Source organism: Arachis duranensis, chromosome 1 (genome assembly GCF_000817695.3).
Source record: "Arachis duranensis cultivar V14167 chromosome 1, aradu.V14167.gnm2.J7QH, whole genome shotgun sequence".
NCBI classification, from domain to species: Eukaryota; Viridiplantae; Streptophyta; class Magnoliopsida; order Fabales; family Fabaceae; genus Arachis; species Arachis duranensis.
In genome coordinates this window covers 32,223,117-32,239,796 of record NC_029772.3, presented here as the reverse complement: position 1 = coordinate 32,239,796, position 16,680 = coordinate 32,223,117, and the positions used below count along the sequence as shown (strand labels likewise).

Here is a 16,680-nt window from a genome sequence, read left to right as displayed (position 1 = left end):
TTTGTGATGTTACATATAGTTATTTTGAATTCCAGACTCGTGGTTAATTTATATTTTTATCTTTAAATTTTATAAATGTTATATTTGATTATTAATTTTTGCTACTTTAGCTTTACTTTATCATTATGTTATTATTTATGATACTTTTGTCAAATTTAAATTCTCATTTTTATTTAAATTACTTAATTTTATCATATTATATTACTCTTATAATTGATATTGATAAATTTATATATTTAGTAGAATCTTACGTTCCGTTTTACAATTTTACGCTCTACAATTTTTAATTATTTTTTTGATTCTACGTAAAATTTCGATTTTTGCTATCTTGGGCGGTAGTAATAGTTATAGTTGGTTATATTGTTGAAAAAATTTTTATGGTGTTTAAAACTCTCATAACTTACAAATAAAACTCCTACAATCATTAATATTTAACAAATTTTTTAACAAAGGAGTCGTATTATCCTAAAATAAAAAAAGTTAAAAATCAAAGTGACTCTTTTTTTTAGACAAGGGTCGGATTAGGTTTTTATTATTTTTTTAAGAGATTGTATTGTCTTTTAAGATGAATATAGAACGAGTAATCATAGTTATCAGAATCAAACTGGTAATTAACCCAGTCATACGACCGGGTCATTAGGTTATTGGTTCAACCGATGGGCTACTGATTTACCTGGTTGATCCTGTCATGATTAAATAAAAATATAAAATTATAAAAATAAAATTAAAACTAAAAATTAAATACATGTTTTCAAAAAATATATTAATAACAATCAAATATCAATTCTTAGATATAATTTATGGTATAAAAACAGATAATATATTAGTCACTGGTACAAAATACTTTCTCAATTTAAATGAACGAGAGAAAACAAAAGATAACACAATCAATATCAATATATTAATATGTTTGTATATTATGTGTCGTTACTTGTTTAGTATCCATGTTAATCCATGCTTAAAAGGATAAAAAATTAATAATTCATTCATGATTTATTATATATTTAATTTTTGTCACACATATTAATAAGAAATAAGGTTACACGGTGGCAAGGATGGTAGACCCACACGAGTTTAGTGCGGTTTGAAGTGCGAACCGGTCTATTTTTAAGGGATTTGACCACCATTGACCGGTTCAGTTGCACATTCGGTCCAATCTATTAATCGAACCGACAAGACCACTGGTTTTCCAATTTTCCAGTCGAACCAATCGGTCCAATCCAATTCTGATAATTATGCGAGTAATACTTCTCTCTTTTTTTAAGGTAGATAATTATTCATTTTCTAAATAGAAAAAAATTACATCATTATCCAAAATAATACAAAAGAAAGAAGAGGGGCGTACTACTCACATACGAGCTAAATGAAACATTAAAGAAATTTTGGGACTAAAATCCCTAGAACTGAAATTAGAAAAGGAAAAATTGATGTTGTCGAACAAATTGCTTGAAAAAGATTCCTCACTTTGCTCACTATTTCAGCTAGCTCGTTGTTGGCATGCTCAAAAATAGACTCGTTGCGGTCTTTCCATATGCTCCAACAGAGAATGCCAAGCTTCTTGAGGTCCAAAACTTCACCAGACGAAAACTTAAGATAAGCCCTTTTCAAAATCTAGCACGGATAAAATTGGTCTTCATCTTCTTCAACATTAATTTTCATGAACTCTATTTTCTTCCACACTTTCTTCAATTTTAGGCATTGAAAAAGGCTGTGTGTGGTACTATTACAGGTACTGTTACAGGCACATGTATGTTCTTGATATAGTAGAAATTCTTCGATGGAGGTTAAATAGTCAATCTTTTTGGTACTGTTACAGCAGGTGTATGTTCCTGATATAGTAGAAATTCTTTGATGGAGGTTAAATAGTCAACCATACGATAGGAGGTGACGAAGGGGCATCTGCCTTACTTCTGTGAGAGGGCTCCGGAGCTTCCATCGTTGGAGGGGAGGCAGCGTTGCCGTGGCAGTAGGCTGCTGAGCAGTAGAGGCAGTATCGTTGCTATTGACGAAGGCACGCAGTTAGAGTTAGAGACCATGATGAACGGCTGGTACGTTAAACCCGCAACCTGTGAATCTGCTGCTATTCTATGACAGTAAATCCAACTGTACTCAATGATTTTCTTGTAGTGGTTGGCCATGACTGATAAGCTCTCATGGATGGCTTGCCAGAGGAAAAAGAAAATTTTAAATGGGAGTTCAGGTTCCAAAAAATCAATCTAGATGGACTTCCAGAAGAGTAGTTCTTGACAAAATTAAATTAGATGATGTGTAAATCGGTAAGCCACCCTATATTTAGTTGAAACACTATGTTGTATCTTGTCTCTCCTCCTCCTATTTTGATAAAATTTATTGACTGATATAATTTGGAAAAATCATATTTATCAGCTGATGATTCTATCTTTGAATCTAATCAATCAACTCACTAATCTTTGTAATTTTATGTTCTGTATTTGCTTGAATCAACAAAACAAGTGCTCTATAGGGTTGCTGGGGTTGAACCCAGGAGTCTGAGAAGATTCGAATGTTTGAGTCCGAGCTTATTTGTCAGATCAACCCATTCTCCGTGATTTTTCGACCTTCTAAAATATTGCGTCATTTCCACGAAGGTAAAGTACCTACCTGTTGCCTCTGCTTTCATTATGCCGCAGTACTATTTTTCTTTGAGTATTTTGGCCAAGAACAAATTAGATTGTGTTATTAGTTTCTAGCACTGTTTATCCAAGAGGACCAAGTTTTACGCTTTTAGAAAATTAAATTAAATTAAATGTCGGTAACTGTCACGTTAATTATTGCGTGTCAAAATTTAATTACAGTTATTCTGAATTGTATGCAGGATCAATCAATATCAACATAAAATTCAATGTGCCTCATAAAAACCCGTAAGTACAATAAAAAAAATCAATAACTCATGCCATCAATTGCATTGGGCCCATTAATACATCTTGGTATCCCGTTTTTCCTTGTTTTGTGAGTAGGAAATTGGGATTAAGGAACATTATTACTGGCTAGTGGGTCTGTCCTTTATAAAATACAAAAACAAAAAAATATTGGAATTCTGGGAACGGGAAAGTGGGAACACATTTATCTTTTTCTAAAAGCGGAAATTGCACTAATACCGGGATGGTAATTAATTAAGACTCTTGTTACTTCAATTTTCCAATAAGAATATTCCAAATGATGTTCAAATATTCCGTTTCTCTTTCTCATGGGTTTCTCATTGTGTTTTTAACGGCTAAAGTATATATTAACTAAACTCTTTTTTATTTATTTTATTCTAGATTTTTTTTAAGTAAACCTAAAATTTGTCTAAAATAAAAATATAACAAAGAATAAAATCATTTTTTAACATTCTAAAATGAAAATTTTGATTCTTTTCCTTTTAAAAAATGTCAAATAAAATTATCATTTTCACACAAAAATTTCTGCAATAAAAAATATTTATCTTTTTTAATAACAAGGGACGAATTTATCCAAAATAATAAATGCATAATTTGTCCAATAAAAAACGTTTCTCATTGTAATAAATTACTTTGAACACGTAGTTTTGGTCAGGCATAATTTAAAAATTTAATTTTATTGTATTTTACAAATACATTTAAAGTTCCTCATATTTTATCTTGTGACTTCTACAGTTCTACTTTACCGCTTGTTGGCTTTGAGCTTCTTTTTCTTGAAAAAACTATTATCCTCTTTTTTTTTTTTCATATAACTGTCAATTATTTTAAAAAAATTCACATTTTTCAAGGAATTTAGTTAGAAATTAGGAGTTTAGGACCAATTTATTTATATTTTGCATAAATAAAATTGAAAATAAAATACACTAAACATAAAGATATAATACGTTTTCTTAAATGAAACATGGATATAAAACATTTTCTTAACTGGAAAGGTGCTTAGCAATATTCTTTTTATTAAAATAAATAACAAAAAAGTATTAAGTCCCAGAATACATATGATCCAATGAAAGCTCAAATGTGTAAATTTTAGAAAGTATAATTTTTTGTGTGTAATAGGTGCACAAATTGCCAGGTCTTACAAAGTACAAAGCATATTCAAAATTCCACACATTTTTTTTTCTCTTATTTTTTTTTTCAAAAATAAAATGAATTTAAGAAAAGAGGGAAGAGTCTACCAACCAACTTAGCAGTTAACGTTTCCAACTTTACTTGAGACAGTTGCGCAAATCTGACTTCCAGACAAGAAAAAAATGTAAAAGGACCACCGTGAATCTTTCTTCTCTTTTTCTCAGTCTTAAGTCTTAATTGGTACTAATTAATTAATATGATTTCTTTTATAAATTTAGTTAACGTTACAAAAAATATAAAATTAAAATTTTAACATATTTATTACGTATTATTTAAAAAAAATCTGAAATTTTACTGTAATTTTTAATATGCAATATATTAATATTTACTATGATGCAAACATAAACACACCATATGATACCATATAAAATATATAGACACACAAATTTTAAAAATTTTCTGTTTTTCTCTCTGCTTCTTCTTCTGATGGCCTTTGTAATTCAAGTGTTGGTTTTCTAGAAGCTTCAGAAAAACAAATTCTCTAGCTGGTGAGTTGATTTTCACCCTCATGGTGATCCATGCCTTGAAAATTTCACTATTTTATTCATCTTTTTGGGGTTAAATTATCTTCGTTTTGCTTTAGACGCTAGGATGATGAGGTTTATCTTAGTGAAGTTTTATTGAAGTGAGAAGAAGGAAGAAATTTAGAATGTGTGTTCCAGCTTTTCTTTTCTTTTCTTTTCCTTTTTATTCATTAATTTTGTGTTTTTTTTAATTATTATTATTATTATTATTGAAAATTTCTTTGCTTTTACAGATTTCCTTAGTGTGTTTTGTTTGTTTTGATTTGGAGATTATAAATGTAAAGTTGTTAAATTTTTAATGAATTGAATTTTGGAAGCTTCAATTTTTTATTTTTTATGTTTTAAAAAAATGTGGTGGAAGAACTCTTAGTGATTAAGATATGAAAGAAAGGTAAAGTTGTGCGAGAAATGTTAAACTTTTCAAATCTCCATAAATTTTTCCCTTCTTGATTTGTTGGAGAAAATGGTTAGCTAGAAATATGTCCAAGCACTAAAAAATACTGCTTCTTATCGGTTTTGGGATCCATGGAGCTCTTTGCTATAATGGTATTGAGTTTTATCAAATCTCTTTTAGGTGTGTTGTTTCACCCATTTGCTTCTCCTTCTCAAGTTGTTCTCTTAGAGCAAATTTGTTTTGAATAATCAAACTGTGCGAGTTAGTTTGTTTTCTTGAATTTGAATAAATACATAAAATATGTAACTTTTTGTGTATCTCAAGTCATGTCCATATGCCCATAACATTGTTTACTTGTATAATGATCAATTATTGTTTTGCAGCCTGCAATTATTATATTTTTTTTTATAAGTTTTCACCTCCATTTTGTTAATATAAAATTTTGTTGTGTAGTTAATCAGACCATGTACCTGTCATATGGCTGACTTGTTTATTTATTATTTTATTATTTTATATTTCTGGTGTTTCAATTAGGATTTTAAAATTGCATGGTAAGATGGTTTGATGGTGTTTTTTAGAGAAGCACGAGCTCTGGTTGTGTTCTGTGCTGCTTTGCCTGCATTGCCTCCATAAATGGGCTGCTTCAACTCTAAGCCAACAAGACAGTCTCCGGGGCAGGTCGATCCAGTAGTTCTTGCATCACAGACAGCTTGTAAGTTGATTCTTGTTTCCGCAGAAATGATTTAAATCTCTAATTCTTGTGGTTTATTGTGATTGTGACTCTTTTATTCGATGAATTCTTGAGTTTGATAACCTTAGGGGTATTAAATTGATAACAAAGCCTTACTGAGAAGGGAAAGGTTCTGGGCCTGCAAGCAAGAAATGAAACAGAGTTCTGTTTTGTTCAGTTTATTTTAGAATTTTGGAAGTAGGGTAAAGATGGATCTATGAAAATCTTCAATTCCCTGTATGCATTTTATGTCTATCTTAATGCGGGCTTATAGCATACGAACAGTAAAGGAGAGGTTGAACAAGATCTGTTGTTGAATAAGTGTAATGTAATATTACAAATTATATTGCTTCTGAAATTTGTCATATAAACCAAATCACAGATAAAATATTTTTAGCCTCTTCTACTTGCTAGGTTGAAGAGATTAAGAATAGTTGCATGTGTTTTCTATGGCATCAAGTTATTTACAATCCATCCTGTCACCACTTTAGTAGGAAAAGTGTTATTTTTCCCCTTTCCTAATTTCAATTCCAATTGGTTGTTTCATATGCTTTACCGGTCTTCTGGTCTATTAGTTATTGAAAAACAGAATCGTCTTGTATATTTGTTATGGAATTCGCTCTAATCTCTATTTCACAAGCCCTCATGCCAGTTTATTAGTTTAAACTTACAGCAAATTTTGGTTTCGCAGTCACTGTCAGTGAGGTTGAAGCACTTTTTGAGCTATTTAAGAGCATAAGCAGTTCGGTCGTTGATGATGGACTAATAAGCAAGGTACCATATAGAAAATGCGTTTTCCTCCTAGTCTCAAACATAGTTGTATTTATAGCATCTATTTTGTGATGTTTATTTTATTATAAGATATTTGGTGTTTTTTTATTTCCTGATATGAATGATCAACAATATACTATATTGTTTTTTGTGTTTTTCATTTTCTTAAATAGAATCTGTCACACAGTATCATGATGAATTGCTTATACAATTACCATTATTTTTTTATTTCTATTTGTTCTTCACATTCATTTCATAGTCTGTTCTTTGATTACAGTATTCTTTCTTTGCAGGAAGAATTTCAATTGGCAATCTTCAAGAATAGGAAGAAGGAGAATATCTTTGCCAATCGGGTACTGTACATACACAGCATGCGTTTGGTTTATGAATAAGGCCTTCATTTTAAGGTTTCTTTCATGCATGAGTGAATGCCTATCTAGCATCACAAATGTACTTTGTTAAATCGATGATTTGCAATGCAAATAGGTTAATGAAGACATTGTTCTATTGCCGTATACTTTCGGAAGAAACTCAATTTCTTAATCCCTTTAATAACCTGAAACATAAATGCTCATGATGACACATTTAGTTAGAGGTCAGTTTTTTTTTAGATATAAAGGCACATGCATCTCCATGTTTAAATTTTCATATAGAAATCAGTATTTTTTGAGTCTTCGCTAGTTGCTACTTAGTAATAAATTTCATTGTTTTTCATGGTATCTCCAAGCGTTAGTCATTTCAGTTAACTGGATGTCCTTTTGACATTAGAATTTTACTGCATGCAGATCTTTGATCTATTTGATGTTAAGAGGAAGGGAGTAATTGACTTTGATGACTTTGTTCGATCTCTCAATGTCTTCCACCCAAATGCACCACTGGAAGACAAGATTGATTGTAAGTTGAAGATTGAATCCTAACCCCTTTTCTGGTTAAAGTAGATTTCGATTGTGAAACTCATATTTTAGGTTTTGCAATTCTCTTGCAGTTTCATTTAGGCTCTATGATTTGGACAGCACAGGCTTTATAGAACGCCAAGAGGTAGCATATAGTGCAATCCTATTATGTGTCAATTTACTTAGATTTTCACTGTTATTCATGATATCAAAAAACAACTAGCCCTACAGTACTAACAGTAGTGTGCTCTACAAACACTTAATAAGTGATATTCGCCACTAAAATATGATTTGTTGTAGTGTTCATCTACGTCTCCGCTTACGTCCGATTAATTTTAGTTTGCATTATTTCTAACAGGTCAAGCAAATGTTGATTGCGCTTCTCTGTGAATCTGAAATGAAGCTAGCAGATGAGGTGATCGAAACAATTATTGACAAGGTGACTATTTTTGTAAAATAACTATGATATAACAAATTTGATGACTACTTACAATTTCAATTTCATGGACTTAAATGTCAATGCATTGTTAATGTAAATAAATTCTACATGATCATTCAATATATTGGCAAAATATGATTGGATAGCCATGTAAATTTTGTATATTGACAATGTATCATAATGATTTGCAGAACCTCTCTTTTATGCTGACTACTTTTCATGTCCTTCTGATTGTCACAAATTTAAGGCTTAAGCTTCGCATTTTATCTTGATCAGACATTCATGGATGCTGACCTGAACAAAGATGGGAAGATAGACATTGTTGAGTGGCAAAATTTCGTTTCTAAAAATCCATCATTGCTCAAAATCATGACGCTACCCTATCTGAGGTACGTTTGAATTGAATAGTTTTCTTGAAATTTTTCCTTTCCATTTTCGTTGTCTCTGTCAACATAGATTGAAGTAAGGATGTAACAAAAGTGACAATGATAGATAATAGCAATGGAGCATGGATTCCGACATGGGACACGACATATATATAAAATATAAAGTATTTTTTAATAATATTGTAATAACATCTTGATATTTTATTAATATTAAAATATGAACTAATATTTTTAATGTTTTGTAATGTCTTTTTTAATTATATAAAGTATTTAAAATTTTAATAAATAATAATTTATATTATTTCTGAACTGATTTCAAGTATATAACTTAAGAATAAGGTTACACATGCTAAAACGTGATCATATTTGAGTATGTCCAAGTACGCCGGAAAAAGCAATTTTTAGGTTTTTTTCTGACTCATTCGACACCATGGTCGGATGAGCAGTAAATATATCTGATAGACGGATATGACACTTTTGCAAAGTATATGTGCTTTATAGGATAATAGGAATTGAAAAAGTAAGATGCTAAACTACTTGCATCCAGATTATAAGGTACTGACCATAGTATATTTCCTTAATTATTGCAGGGATATAACCACTTCTTTCCCAAGTTTTGTATTTAACTCTAACGTGGATGAAATCGCTGCTTGAGAGAGACCACACTGCTTTAGTTTTTGCAAGTTGTGACAACATTGGGTGTGTTTTTTTTTTTATATATATAAGTGCTTAGGGAGAGATGAAGTAATGGGATGGCCAGTATAGTTAGGCATTGTCACTAATTGTAAATCACGTTCTAATTGAAATATTTCAGTCGGCTTTCGCGTTAAAAGCTTTGATTTTGATTTATTCTCCCCTAGTAATGATTCCCTTTATTCTATGAAATGTGGCTCATCAGTTATTTTTGGGTTGATGTTGCATATAAGGAAAGAAAATAATTCTAATATATGGCAGCGAAAATTACATGGTCTTGAAATATAAGTCAAAATATACTATTTAAATTTTGCTATTGCAGGAAGTAGCATCTAAATTTTAGAGAGTTGCCATGTTTATGATAACAAGAAGGAAATAGGTTTACCTATCAATTGCGTATTCGAATTCGAAAGATTCAGTCGCACAAAAAGTTTTCAAAAGATATTATTAACAAAAAAGTTTTTAAATAATTTGAAAATATGATAAAAAAAATTCAATAAATATTATAGCTTTTATAAGTGAATTTTTTTTGTATTTAGCATTTGATTTTTTGTGACAATAATTAAATAAATATTTAAAAAATCTACAAAAAATTCAAAGTAAAATTTTATTTTTATATTTTTTTATTTTTAAAAAAATATAGTCATTCACACTAAAATTTTTTAAAAAAATTCATTTGGCATAAAATTATTAAATTTTAAGAGTAAAAATGATTTTATTTTTCTAATAATAATTATAAAATTTTACATCAAAATCTAATATTTAAATTCTATTTTAGAACATATGTTTAATATTTTTTTATCACGTTTTTAAACTTTTTGGAGTACTTATTTGTTGTTAATATCTTTTGAGGTTCTTTTATTAAGCGAGGTAAACTTCCAAATACTATTTTAATAGTTTTTTTCGAATGAAATAAATTAAACATATTAGATGTGAAAGTCCCTTTGAAATCCAACTTATTGGATGTGAAAGTTCCCACTAGAATCAAATTCGAGGCTTACTTGAAGCTATAATATAGATCAAGTTTGGAACTATTACATCTACAAAATGTTTTTTTCGGAATATAGGAAAATTATGTTAGCATTTCTTGAATTATGTGGCCAACATTTGGCTGCCAATGGTGGTGGATATGTGATAATCTTGTATAATAGTTGTACAAGATTTTGCTGGTATTGGGTGTAAGATGGATCAGAAATTCGTCGGCCAAGGTGGTGATAGGACTGGATCTTTGGAGTAGCCGGAAGTACCTGCAAAGATACTCCGACACTCAAGTCAGAATGAATCTAAGAGGTATAGGTGAGTGTTAGGAGTGTCTGATGTACCTAAGAGAGCCCCTGGCTCTTTTTATATAGTTTGTGTTGCTATCTTATCTTATCTTATCTTATCTTATCAGCTAAGATAAAGGATATGTTTGAGTTTGAATATTAGTTAGAGATATCTAGGGTCTTTTGGCCAGGTTGGAGCGTGGTGATGGTCTGGACCCGGGAAATCGGGTCTTAGCTTGGCCGTTTGAGGGACTCGGGGATCGGATCCAGAATAGATGCCCCTACATCGGGAGGATATGCGTGCTTAATCTCGTTACTGCGTGGTTTAGAAGTTTCGTGTGGGAAGGTGTGGCGCAACCCTTTGCATTCGGGAGAGATCGGGAGTCCGTGATGTTTAATATGTTTTCTCATCCTATCTCTTGCCTGTTGTTCTTCCCTTTGATGAGATTTGTCCGTTGCATTTTTCAAGGTGTCATAATGACACTTAATGGGAGGAGATAGATTCATATTTTCCCTTTTTTTATCCTTCGTCTCTCCACATCACAATTTGAAACGTTTGGGGCTTTTGTTATTCTTTTTCCTTGCTTTTCTACTGTAATTGCCCATTTTCTCTTCTTCTTCATTTTCTTTGCATGTACTGCCTTCTTTCTTCTTGCTATTGGTGCTGCCGTTTGGTCTGTTTGTTTGTTTGACCGCTGCATTTGCTGCTGCTCTTCCTTATATTTCTAGAGCATGTTAGCGGGTCTCTTCTTATGCTTTTCCTTTTGCATTTTTTATTCGATGTTTTGCCTTGCCCTTTTTTCTGAATTTGCTTTTAACTTGGTGGTGGAGAATGTAGGAGAACGTCATTGTGTTGGTTGGTAGTTGTTTGATTGTAGTTTTGGTATAGTTACAAATCTTTATTTTGTGTTTCTGGGTAGTGAGTTGACAGTGGTTTTTCCTTTAGATATAGGTATGGTGCAACGGAGGGGAATGTTCCCATTTCAACTCTCGGAAGGTGGTGTCCCGGATCGTTACTAGTGGGCAACGTTCAATGTGTCGGGTACACCCTCCCATTTAGATGAGGGGGACCTTCAGTGGCTCTGGGATGAGGGTGTCGTGTTGGAAGGAGGTGAGGCAGAGTGGCAGTATGAGCTCGTGCTTGCAGATGAGAATGAGAGGGTGTGTTATTTGAACCTGGACTCTCCCTGGGTTCCTGACTGGATATGGGTGCATGAGCCCTTTGACCAAGTTAGAGATTTGGCTGCCTTTCTCCGAGTTTGTGATGATCCTTCCTAATTGTGTGTCCGTAGTGCCGTCTCAAATACACCTGAATAGTTGGGTGGCTATCCGAACTTTCAAGTTGGTATGCAAATTTTTAGAGATTCTGGCTCATGTTGAGGTTTTTCTCTTCTTCTTCTTGTGCACCATCCATCATAAGAAAGGAAAGCATCATAAGGGATATATTTTGCTCCGGGCTCAGCCAAATCTTTGACCTGTCCGAGGATTCATTTTATGGTTTTAAGGTAGAGTACTTCAAGGTTCGTCCAGTTTAGGGTCATCACCCTTTTTGGTTGTCCCTAGAGGGGGAACGCCGAATTTGTCCATATTGGAATTTTGGGGTGAACTGGTGCTTGATTTTCAAATCGGCTACCAGGTTTCTAAAGCCCGTGTCAGTGAACTGAGTGTCGTTGTATGTGGTAATGGAGCATGGGACCCCAAACCTTGTGACAATATTTCTGTACAAGAACTTCCGACTTCTTTGGGTAGTGGCAGTGGCTAAAGGTTCAGCCTCGATCCATTTTGTGAAATAGTCTATTCCTACGATGAGGAACTTGACTTGCCCCGATCCCTGAGGGAATGGTCCGAGGAGATCGAGCCCCCACTTTGCGAATGGCCAGGGTGAAGTGACACAAATGAGTTCTTTGGGTGGTGCGATGTGAAAGTTGGCGTGCTTCTGACATGGAGGGCATGTTTTGACGAACTCTGTTGCTTTCTTTTACAAGGTCAGCCAGTAAAAACTGGCTCGGAGTACCTTTTTGGAAAGAGCTCGCGCCTCGAGGTGGTTGCCGCACATGCCATTGTGCACTTCTTCTAAGACTTCCCTTGTAGCGGAGATTGGGACGCATTTTAGGAGGGGTGTAGAGATTCCTCTCCTATATAGGACGTCGTGCAATATGGTGTAGTACTATGCTTCTTGTACTAGCCTTTTTTCCTCCTTTCTATCTGCGGGGAGTGTTTCAGACATGAGGTAACTGATTATGGGAGTCATCCACCCTTGGTCCTAGTCTGATATGCTTAAGACCTTCTTTTCTTCCGAGGTTGACGGACTTTGTAGTATTTTTTGGATGAGGCTTCTATTGTTGCTTCCTAGTTTGGTGCTGGCTAGTTTTGAAAGTGCATCAGCTCGGGCATTTTGTTTCGAGGTATATGTCGGATCTCATATCCCGTGAATTGTCCGAGCTATTCCCTAATCTTTTCTAAGTACTTTTTCATGATGGGATCCTTAGCCTGATAGGTCCCTTCTATTTGCGAGGTGACTACATGTGAATCGCTGAATATGGTAAGCTTCTGAGCTCCTATCTCCCTAGCCAGCTTCAAACCAGCCAGCAAGGCCTCGTATTCAGCTTGGTTATTTGAGGCAGGGAACTTGAACTTTAATGAGAGTTCGATTTGGGTTCCCTGATCACTCTCTAGGATTACGCCCGCGCCACTCTCGATTTTGTTCGAGGAGCCATCCACGTAAAGGTTCCACTCTACGGGGGTGTCCGGGGTGTCAGTGTACTCTGCGATGAAGTCGGCCAGATACTGTGACTTAATGGCTGTCCGAACTTCGTATTTGAGGTCAAATTCGGATAACTCGACTGTCCACTGTAAGATTCTTCCCGCTAGATCTGTCTTCTATAGGATACCCTTTATGGGCTGGTTGGTCCGTACTCTGATAGTGTGAGCTTGAAAATATGGGCGGAGTCATCGAGAAGTGAGTATAAGGGCGTAGGTGAACTTTTCTATCTTTTGATAGTTTAGTTCAGCCCCTTGTAGAGCTTTATTGATAAAGTAAATGGGTTGTTGCCCACTTTTGTCTTCTCTGACAAGTGCTGACGCTATTGCCCAACTTCCTACGGCGAGATATAGTATGAGTTCTTCGCCTTCCCGTTGTCGGGTAAGGATGGGTGATTGCCCCAAAAATTTCTTGAAATCCTGGAAAGCTTGTTCACATTCTGGGGTCCATTCAAACTTCTTTCCCATCCTTAATGTTGCATAGAAGGGAAGAGATCTTAGGGCTGATCCAGCTAAGAATTTGGATAGGGCTGCCAGTCTTCCGTTGAGCTGTTGTACCTCCTTGACGCAGGTCACACTTTTCATATTGAGTATGGCCTGGCATTTTTTTGGGTTTGCCTCAATTCATCTCTGGGTGAGCATGAAACCCAAGAATTTGCTAACTTCTACCGCGAAGGTGCACTTTGCTGGGTTGAGTCGCATCCAATGCTTTCTTAAGGTGTCGAACACTTTGGTGAGGTCGGATAACAGCGATTCCTCACTTTGTGTTTTTATGATCATGTCATCTACATAAACCTCCATTAGCTTTCCGATGTGATCGGCGAAGACTTTGTTTATCAATCTTTGGTATGTAGCCCCTGCATTTTTGAGTCCGAATGGCATGACTATATAGCAGTAGTTTGCTCTTGGGGTTAGGAACAAGGTCTTTTCCTGGTCGGGCGGATACATTGGGATTTGGTTGTATCTTGAATAAGCGTCCATGAAGGAAAGGTACTTGTATCCAGAGGAGGCGTCCACTAGGGTGTCTATGTTTGGGAGTGGGTATGGATCTTTTGGACAGGCTTTATTGAGGTCGGTGTAATCAGTACACATCCACCACTTTCCATTTGACTTCTTTACCAAGACGACGTTGGCTAGCCAGAATGGGTACTTAACCTCCCTTATGAATCCTGCCTTGAGTAAGGCTTGTACTTGTTCTTCCACAGCTTGGGACCTTTCTGGGCCAAGCTTCCTCCGCTTCTGTTGCACTGGCTGGGATCCAGAATATACTGCCAATTTATGGCACATTAGCCTGGGATCTATACCAGGCATGTCTGCGGCCTTCCATGCAAAGAGGTCGGAATTATCCTTTAGGAACTGTATCAGTGGCTTTTTAAGGTTTCCTTTTAAGGTTGCTCCTATATTTGTTATTTTGTCTTGAGTATCCCTAATCCGAACTTTTTCGGTCTCCCCTTCTGATTAAGGACAAAGCTCTTCGCGAGCTTGGAGTCCCCCGAGTTTGATAGTGTTGGCCTCTTTTCCTCCGGGGTTACTTTTAAGATTCAGACTTTCGTTGTAACAGCGTCGCGTGAGTTTTTGGTCTCCCTTTATGGTGGCGATCCCTTCTGGGGTTGGGAACTTCATGCACAATATATGGAGTGGAGACCACCGCGATGAGCTGGTTCAGCGTTGTCTGACCTATTAGGGCATTGTAAGATGAGCTCACGTCAACTACGATGTAATCTATACTTAGTGTAGTAGACCTTGTTCCTCTTCCAAAGGTTGTGTGTAGCGAGATGTACCCCAGTGGCTGGATCGGAGTGTCTCCAAGTCCAAATAAGCTGTTTGGGTATGCTCTGAGCTTTTTCTCTTGTAGGCCGAGTTTGTCGAAGGCGGATTTGAACAGTATATCCGCGGAGCTTCCCGGGTCGACCAACGTTCGATGGAGGTTGGCATTAGCTAATACGATGGTAATGACCACAGGGTCGTCGTGTCCAGAGATGATGCCTGCGGAATCTTCTTGAGTGAAGGTAATAATGGGGAGGTCGGGTGACTTATCGCTGTTTCTGACGTGGTACACCTCTTTAAGATGTCTTTTACGGGATGACTTGGAGATTCATCCACCTGCAAATCCTCCGCTTATCGTGTGCACGTGTCTCTTAGGGATGTGAAGGGGACGTTCACCTCATCCGACCTCTTCATCCCTTCTCCTCTTTCTTGGTTCTTCCACTATATTGGCTAAGAACCGATCTAGTTGCCCTTCTCGTGCCAATTTTCTATAACATTCTTTAGGTCGTGACAGTCATTGGTAGAGTGCCCATAGATTCGGTGGTATTTGCAATACTCTGTCCGACTTCCTCCTCTCTTGTGTTTAATCGGGCGAGGTGGTGGGATGTTCTCGGTGTTGCATATCTCCTTGTAAAACATCTACAAGGGACACCCGAAGAGGGGTGTAGTTGTGGTACTTTCTGGGTTTCTCAGTAGGTTGGTCTTCTTTCTTCCTGGATTCTTTGTCCTTGTCCCGAGGTGGGTAGGAATGTCCGGTCTTTGAGGTCTCTCCTAATCGGGAGTTCTCCTCTATATTGATGTATTTTTTCGCCCGTTCTTGTACCTCATTTAGAGATGTTGGGTGTTTTTTGGATATAGAATGGTTAAAGGGCCCTTCCCAGAGATTGTTGATGAGTCCCATAATCGCTGCTTCTATAGGAAGATTCTGTATGTCCAGGAATGCTTTATCAAATCTTTCCATGTAACTGCGGAGGCTTTCCCAATCTCCTTGTTTAACCCCTAGCAGGCTTGGAGTGTGTTTGGTTTTGTCCTTCTGTATGGAGAACCTAGCTAGGAACTTCTTAGCGAGGTCGTCAAAGCTTGTTATCGACCTTAGCAGCAAGCTGTCGAACCACTTTATCGCCATCTTGGTTAAGGTGGTCGGGAAGGCTTTGCACCGGATTGCATCTGAGGCATCCGTGAGATAAATTCTACTTCTGAAATTGCTGAGATGATGGCTCGGGTCTGACGTACCGTGATACAGGGTCATGTCGGGAGCTTTGAAGTCTTTTGGGACTTTAGCTTTCATGATCTCCTTTGTGAATGGATCTTGGTCCTTATGAGGGCTATCCTCGGGATTGGGTTGTGTTGTCTTAGTTTTAAAGTCAGCCTCGAGCTTTAGAAGCTTGTCTTCCAGCTCTCTTCACCATCTCGTTTCTCTCCGGAGGTCTCTTTCGGCTTCTCGTTGATGTTCGGCCTCCTGTTCGAGCTGTTTGAGGCGATCCTGCTGTTCACGGATGGCATCTAACATTTCTATGTTTTGAGGTTGTTTGTTGGTGCACGAAATTGTGATCATCAATGGGGCTGTCAACATGGTACGCTCAATTTCAATCTTAACTCTTTATCACAACTTCGCACAACTAACCAGCAAGTGCACTGGGTCGTCCAAGTAATAAACCTTACGCGAGTAAGGGTCGATCCCACGGAGATTGTTGGTATGAAGCAAGCTATGGTCATCTTGTAAATCTCAGTCAGGCAGATTCAAATGGTTATAGATGATTTATGAATAAAGCATAAAATAAAGATAGAGATACTTATGTAATTCATTGGTGAGAATTTCAGATAAGTGTATGGAGATGCTTTGTCCCTTCCGTCTCTCTGCTTTCCTACTGTCTTCATCCAATCCTTCTTACTCCTTTCCATGGCAAGTTGTATGTTGGGCATCACCGTTGTCAATGGCTACAGTCCCGTCCTCTCAGTGAAAATGTTCAACG

General features: G+C 36.0%; 2 protein-coding genes across 3 annotated transcripts; one reads left to right on the top strand and one right to left on the bottom strand.

Annotated features, from left to right (window-relative positions):
- The first annotated feature begins 4,483 nt into the window (after positions 1–4,483).
- On the top strand, positions 4,484–9,127 carry LOC107484581 (calcineurin B-like protein 1). 2 transcript variants are annotated; one of them, XM_016105136.3, is made up of 9 exons: positions 4,484–4,573; positions 5,582–5,715; positions 6,425–6,507; positions 6,798–6,857; positions 7,290–7,398; positions 7,490–7,542; positions 7,756–7,836; positions 8,113–8,225; positions 8,813–9,127. In XM_016105136.3, the coding sequence occupies exons 2-9, from the start codon at positions 5,637–5,639 to the stop codon at positions 8,874–8,876; spliced, it is 642 nt and encodes a 213-aa protein (XP_015960622.1). In that variant the 5' UTR covers positions 4,484–4,573; positions 5,582–5,636; the 3' UTR covers positions 8,877–9,127. The 2 variants fall into 2 exon arrangements, with proteins under 2 accessions (XP_015960622.1, XP_015960630.1); XM_016105144.3 differs by having other exon boundaries at positions 5,538–5,715.
- A 6,163-nt stretch (positions 9,128–15,290) lies between these two features.
- Positions 15,291–15,833, bottom strand: LOC107484795 (uncharacterized). Its single transcript, XM_016105336.1, has one exon. The coding sequence runs from the start codon at positions 15,831–15,833 to the stop codon at positions 15,291–15,293; it is 543 nt and encodes a 180-aa protein (XP_015960822.1).
- Between the last annotated feature and the right edge of the window lie 847 nt (positions 15,834–16,680).